The 7,260-nt window shown below is 53.1% G+C and overlaps 1 protein-coding gene across 1 annotated transcript; it reads right to left on the minus strand.

The window, feature by feature from the left end:
* Positions 1–4,906: 4,906 nt before the first annotated feature.
* Positions 4,907–6,645, minus strand: LOC102387760 (UDP-GlcNAc:betaGal beta-1,3-N-acetylglucosaminyltransferase 7-like). The gene has a single exon (XM_025202752.1). It carries the CDS (start codon positions 6,011–6,013, stop codon positions 4,907–4,909), a length of 1,107 nt encoding a protein of 368 aa, XP_025058537.1. The 5' UTR covers positions 6,014–6,645.
* Between the last annotated feature and the right edge of the window lie 615 nt (positions 6,646–7,260).

Below are 7,260 nucleotides of genomic sequence, written 5' to 3' on the forward strand. Positions count from 1 at the left end.
AGCCTCTCCTGGTAGAAAACCTTGATGTAGGCATCGGTCTGGCTTCTGTAATCTCCCCACAGGCCTTCGCCATGTTTTACTGTAACCTCCAGCTTGCCCTGCCCCGTCCTGGGAGATCTTGTGGCTGCCTATAAATTATTAGGGGAGGTCAACGGGGAATAGGTGACGTGATGTTTACTAGGGCGCCCCAGGGAGTGACTAGGAATAATGGGTGTAAACTGGTTGAGGGTGGATTTAGGTTAGATATTAGGAAGAAATGTTTCACAGTAAGGGTGGCCAGGATCTGGAATGGGCTTCCAAGAGAGGTGGTGCTATCACCTAGCTTGGAGGTCTTCAAGAGGAGGCTGGATAGTCACCTGGCTGGGGTCATCTGAGCTCGGTCCTCTTTCCTGCCAGGGGCAGGGGGTCGGACACGATGATCCATTGGGGTCCCTTCCGACTCTACAGTCTATGAATCTATGAACCAACTAGATCTTGGCAAGCTTTAATTGCAAGCTTTCTGGCAACATCCTTTCTTCATCAGGCATTGGAGAAAAGATTGTAAAAGTTCTCCTGGGTTGAAATGACAGTTCATATTTCACAGGAGAGTTTCATAGTAGGTCGGGTCGGAAGGGACCTGAGCAGATCTAGTCCGACCCCCTGCCCTGGCAGGAAAGAGCACTGGGGTCAAACGGCCCCGGCCAGATGTTCGTCCAGCCTCCTCTTAAAGACCCCCAGGGGAGGAGCCAGCACCACGTCTCTTCGCAGTTGGTTCCAGATCCTAGCCGCCGTGACAGTGAAGTCGCGCCTCCTGATGTCTAGTCTGAATCTACCCTCTGCCAGCTTGTGACCGTTATATCTTGTCACTCCTGGCAGGGCTCGGGGGAACAGGGACTCCCCCAGTGCCTGCTGGTCCCCCCGACTAGTTTGTAACAGGCCACCAGATCCCCTCTCAGCCTTCTCTTGTGGAGGCTGCACAGGTTCAGGTCCCGTCGCCTCTCCTCGTAGGACCTGCCCTGCTGCCCCCTGACCATGCGGGTGGCCTCCTCTGGACCCTCTCCATGCTGGCCACATCCCTCCTGAAGTGCGGCGCCCAGAACTGGACGCAGTACTCCAGCTGCGGCCTGACCAGTGTCACATAGAGGGGGAGGATCACCTCCTTGGACCTGCTCGAGATGCATCTGTGGATGCACGACAAGGTGCGGCACCTGTAGGTATGCTGCTGGTTCTTCCTCCCCAGGTGCAGCACCTTGCACTTGTCAGTGTTGAAACCCATCCTGTTCTCATCCGCCCACCCCTGTAACCTGTCCAGGTCCGATTGCAGCCTGTCCCTCTCCTTCAGCGTGCCCACTTCCCCCCACATCTTAGTGTCGTCTGCAAATTTAAACAAGGTGCTTTTTACTCCCTCGTCCAAGTTGCTGATGAAGATGTTGAACAGTGCGGGCCCGAGGACCGAGCCCTGGGGGACCCCACTGCCCACATCCCTCCCGGTCGAATAAGACCCGTCCACCAGCACTCTCTGGGTGCGGCCCTCCAGCCAGTTCGCGACCCATCTGTGTAGGTGTCGACGCCACAGTCCCCTAGTTTTTTAATGAGAATGGGGTGAGAGACAGTGTCGAAGGCCTTCCTGAAGTCCAGAAAGACTACGTCCACTGCTACCCCTGCGTCCAAGGATTTTGTGACCCGGTCGTAGAAGGCCACCAGGTTGGTCTGACAGGACCTGCCTCGAATGAACCCGTGTTGGTTGCCCCTAAGCATAACCTCCCCTGCCGGCCCCTCGCGGACATGCGCCAGGATAACTCTCTCAAAAAGCTTACCCAGGACCGAGGTAAGACTAACTGATCTATAGTTCCCTGGGTCCTCCTTCCCCCCTTTTTTGAAAATGTGGACCACATTGGCCCTTTTCCAGTCCTCCGGCACCTCGCCAGAGCGCCACGAGTGCTTGTAAAGCCATGCCGGGGTCCCGCAATGACCTCTGCTCATTCCCTCGGCACCTTGGGGTGGAGATCGTCAGGACCAGCTGATTTAAATACATCCAGTCCCTCCAGGAGTTCCCTGACTAGGTCCTCATGGACCCTGGGCCTGGCTGCGCCTCAGTTGAAGCTGAGTTTGCAACAGTTCATTTCATCTGCAGATTATATGCACCGGCGTGACTTGCAGTGGGCTGTGCACTGATGGGAGCTCCATGGGTGTCCAGAGAGGATAGATGATCCTCTTCCCAGGGGAGTTATGCTGTTACACCTCATATGATAGGACCTGGTAATACCCTATCTGCATTGAACCCCTCTGGCCCCCCAATTATAAGCTGACGGCAGCTGCAGACACATGACGGGTGCACCAGGGCAACTTATACATGTGTGTAGTTACTGATGACCCAGAGGTAGTTACCCCCCCAGGGTGGGGAGACTTACACTGGCCTAAGACTGCACCCAAAATCAGAGACGTGTTGTTGGAAGGGGGCTCCATCTAGTCCAACCCCTGCCTGAAGCAGGATCATCCCTATCCAAACCATCCCAGACAAATCCTTTGGCTAATTTATCAATAAAATTACACCGTCAACCCTGATACGACGGCAAGGCAGGGCACCCGAACCTGCCCCAGTTAAGCAGGGGGACGATGGCAGCCATCATCCTGCTGCTGCACAGGTTGTAAAAATAGACCTGAGAGATGCCAGGAAGAGCTGTGCCTCCGCTACAGAGCGGGGCAAAATCTCCCAGAGTCCAAGCCAGTCTGACCAAGGGCTGGAAATCCTTCCTGATCCCAAAAGTGGCATCAGTCTGACCCTGAGCCGTGGGAAAAGACCCTCTGGCCAGGCACCTATGGGTTTGAATATCAGCAGGGGCGTTGTGACAGCTCAGGCAAAGTCCCAGCCTGGGCTGCAGCAACACCCAGCGCTTAAAAACACCTGGTAGCAACAAAAGAAGAAACAAATTCCTTCCCAGCACCATGGGGCAAGCAGCAAAACCCACAAGCCTGGGAAATGCCCATAGTAGAAGACAGGCATCGCTACTCCTCGATCGTCCCTGACCCCTGGCTGCCCAACCCCTTGTCGAGCACCTCCAGCGATGGAGAGTCCACGCCTGCCCTGGGCATCTAGTCCACCGCCTCCCTGCTCGAACAGCGCACAAGTTATTCCCGATCTCCAATCTCAACCGACTCTGCTGCAACTTCAAGCCATTGGGCCATGGCCTTCTCCCTGCACCAAGAGCGAAAAGTTGTACACAAACACACACACCGGACACACCGATCCGAGGGTCAGCTCAGACTTGTGTGGCACTGCAGAAAAGCAGACCCGGGTGAGGAAACCGGAGCAGCATCGCAGTGGGTGTGTCGACACAAGACGCTACAAAGCGATAGCGATGCGCTGCAGTGCTGGAGCGCCTGTTGGCAAAATCTGTGATGCTACCGCTATGTTGCCAGAATAACACGCTCCCTCTCTCTAGTGCATTGCTATGGTGACGTAGCAGTCAAAAACAAGCACGCGTGGCAGGCACGGGGCAGTACGGGCTGTCACTGTGCCGTTCAAAAGGAAGTACTAAATGACGGTGCAGTAACAAATGTGCTGTGTGGGCAGGTGTAGATGCACCCACCGAGTCGTTGCACGGTGGCTGTGGATGATCAGAAACAGGAAACAGCTTCTGCTTGGGCCATGGGAAAGCTGGTCCCATTCTCATCATAAACTATGGGCTGGACGGGACCTCGGGAGGTCACGTCTAGTCCAAACCCCTGCTCCAAGCAGGACCAGCCCCACCTAGAGCATCCCAGCCAAGGCTTTGTCTACCCAGGTCTTCAACACCTCCAAGGATGCAGACTGCACCACCTCTCCAGGTAACTTGTTCCAGTGCTTTACTACTCTCCTCGTGAGAAAGTTTGTCTTTATATCCAACCTCTACTTCCCTTGCTGCAGCTTGAGCCCATTGCTCCTTGTCCTGACATCTGCCCCCACTGAGACCAGCCCAGCTCCATCCTCTTTGCAACCGCCCTGCAGGACCAGGGAGGTGAAAGCTGCTATTAGACGTTCATTGTCTTTTAAACAAACGCCCCAGATTTTTTTTTCTTTTTTTTGAACATTTTTAATATCAATTCCCTCCTTTCTTCCATGTTTGCTTTGCCCCCGTTTTCCCCATTAAAATGAGCAAAAAGGAACAAAAGTGACACTACCAGAAAAGCAGGCAGGGGAGATCTGCAGCTCATAGCAGTCTAACTGCATCAGTGATTTCATATACGTCTCTGATGTAGTCTGTGAGATACAATCTGCCTTGCTCTTAGCTTGACTTCAGACTTGCACAGTGCACTACCTCTGTCTTTACACCGATCTCTGCTCAAAAATAGGGAAAAAATGTCCACCTCTTCTCCATCTCTTTTCCCAATTTAGAAAAAATAAAGAAATAAAAGTGGGGAGAGAAGAAGGGGAAGACACGCCCCCCCAATAAAATTCAAAACCTAGTATTTTTTCATATTTGACATTACTCCAGATCTATTAGTGTAGCCCAGGTACACCCGGGGGGTGTGCTCTGTCCTCCGGTGACAGTGGTGGTGGTCAAGCACGGTGCTGAGGAAGGGGTCAGCTACTGGAGCGGCTTCCTCCCCTCTCTGTAGAGCTAGGTCAAAACCAAACACTTAACTATGTACAATTTATTACAAGAATAAATACAGATGCTCAATATAAAATATAGAATATTTACAAGGCTTAACATAAAATACTATATATAATATTCCACAGTTCACATATAACACCAAATGTGAACCAAATAACTTAGAACTTATACAAGACAATTAACACATAGGGATAGTCACTTAACCATGATAGTTCTTTAAACCTTGACAAATAACAATACCAATATACACACTGAGACATTAACACACACAAACCATATAACCCCCCTTAAAGCATACCCCTAGCTGTATAGCCCTTAACACGACAACCTCAAAATAGGGAGTGCACGACGCACCTCCCCGAGGGGTTTCCCTGAAGCCCCTCCCCCTTAGGGACGTGGACACGCCCCTCCCGCAATGGCAGGTGGAGGCGGCTTACCCTCCTGTCTCGCGGGAGCCAACTCCCCGGCACATCCAGGCACATCCCCAGGAAGACGTCGTCGATGGGGTACAGCTCCAAGGTCTCAGAGGCCTTGTGCAGTTTCTTGGCCAGGGGTCCGTCCATGAGGAAGCCCCCGCCGCCCACGTAGGGAGGGTAGGTGCTCTTGTTGTAGAGGGCGCTGGGGATGTAGTACTTGTTCTCTTTCTTGCGGATGGGCCTGGCCTTGTACAGGACGTCCCCGACTAAGAGGTCTTCCTGCTTCTGGTCCTTCAAGAACTCCAGGATGTTGCGGGGGCTGACGAAGACGTCGTCGTCCCCCTTGAAGACGTAGCGGACGTTGTCGCAGTAGATGTTGAGCCACTTCAAGAAGTGCACCTCCTTGAGGGTGAGGTTGAAGAAGCTGTCCAGGAAATCCCACTGCAGGATGTCCCCGTAGATGAAGTTCTCGTAATCCAGCAGCTTCTGGTAGTTGGCCCTCTCCTCCTCCTTGGCGGCCGTGCCCAACAAGAACAGCGTCTTGATCTTCTTGCCCCCCATCTCCTTCTCCTCACCCCAGGTCCTCCGGATGGCTTCGCGCCGGTCGTGCTGCGTGATGATGGACTTGACCACGATGAGCAGGTCGACGGCCCCGCTGCACTTCTCCGGGTGGTTGATCAGCATGGGGAAATACCGGCAGTGCCGGTACAGCAGGAACTGCTGGAAGTTGGGCTCCAGCCCCTTGAACCAGTCTATCTGGGTGAAGTTCGGGTTGGCCGTGCAGTTGCTGGTGGTGACATCCCAGGTTCTCACCTGCTCCTCCGTCACCGGCTCCGCCTCCGCCTCCGGCTCCGCCTCCGTTGGGGGAATCTCCTTCTTGCTCTTCCAAAAGTTGCTGGTGATGGAGAAGATGCTGTCCCTCTTCTGAGCTTTCACCGGCTCCTGGGAAAGGAACGGCTTCTGCGGCTGGCCCGACATGAACTGGCCGGGTGCCATTCCCCGTTGCAGCACCATCACCATGATCGCCAGCACGAAGGACAGGCAGATGCTTCTGTAGATGGTCTTCTTCCTAAGGACACAAGGTATACAGTTAAAGAAAGGAAGGTACGGGCTGGGGGAAGTGCTCCGAGGTCAGCCCGCATCTCTCTTTGGGTAGGCCTAGTCCAGCTCCAAGGCAACCCGAAGAAACAAGCCCCGCTCCCTTGCTCTGACTCCACTTTCTCCACAAAAAAATGGTCCTGGGGTCATTTTGTAGCCTGCCCAGGGATGCGCCCAGGCCGTGGTGCTAGGTGCTCCCAGCACTGCTTGGACGGGGGTAGAGCCTGTTTCCAGCATCACCATCCTAGGTGGTATAGGCCTAGCATTTCATAGGTTTTTATTCTGAGGACCAGAGAATTCCTGGTTCAGTGCAAATGCCAGAAAATGTGTACGGAGAAGGCACACAGAGAGAAAAAGAGACAGACAGAAAGAGAAGAGATGGAGAGAGACGGATGGGAAGGACAGCCCTATTCATCCCGAGAGGCGAGAGCAGCTGCAATGCACAATGTTTCCTTCGTGAAAACTCAAGTTTCATCAGAGCCGACTGTCTCCGTTTTCAGCGCCACCTCCATTGCAAGAACGTGGATTTCCGTCGCAGCGGTGTCGATTGCACACCGGCACTGCCAATGACAAGGTTCTCCTAGTTCCCCCCCCCAAAAATCCTTTTAAGGATGTTTTTCAATAGGAACGCAGAGTGTCCAAACCATTCTGCCCCGCCGTGGTTATTCTGAGATCTTCGCAGCAGAGGCTTTGCTCTACTAGTTTTCTGTAATCAAAAAAAGAAAAAGAAAAAAGTGCAATTCGTTTTTGAAACAAGATGGCAGTAAACTCAGACAAGTTACAGAGGGATGACTTGAATCAAGACTCAAAAACTAGAAGGTAAAGATGTCAGGCCCAGGTATCATGGGTCTGACATGGACCCTGACTCAAGAACGTATTTAAATGGGTTGTGGGTGGATTGATTTCAGCACAGCCAAACGCAGGCGGCAGGAATATGGTGAGTAAGGTCTCGGACAGATTGTCCCGTATGCAGAGATCCTTCTGACCAGGATGCAGTGTAAAGGGACCAGGTTCAGGCGGTAGGGTGACAGGCTCCGGTACCAACTGCAAACACACTTCCACCCTCTCCTTAAAATCATAGAAAATTCAGGCTGGAAGGGAGCTCAGGAGGTCACATCTAGTCCAACCCCCTGCTCCAAGCAGGACCAGCCCCAACTACATCATCCCAG

This window comes from Alligator sinensis, unplaced genomic scaffold (assembly GCF_000455745.1).
Source record: "Alligator sinensis unplaced genomic scaffold, ASM45574v1 scaffold301_1, whole genome shotgun sequence".
Lineage (NCBI taxonomy): Eukaryota > Metazoa > Chordata > Crocodylia > Alligatoridae > Alligator > Alligator sinensis.

Excerpts from the sequence above, each read along its gene's own strand:
- LOC102387760 (XM_025202752.1), bottom strand. The coding sequence starts at position 6,013 with ATGGTGATGGTGCTGCAACGGGGAATGGCACCCGGCCAGTTCATGTCG.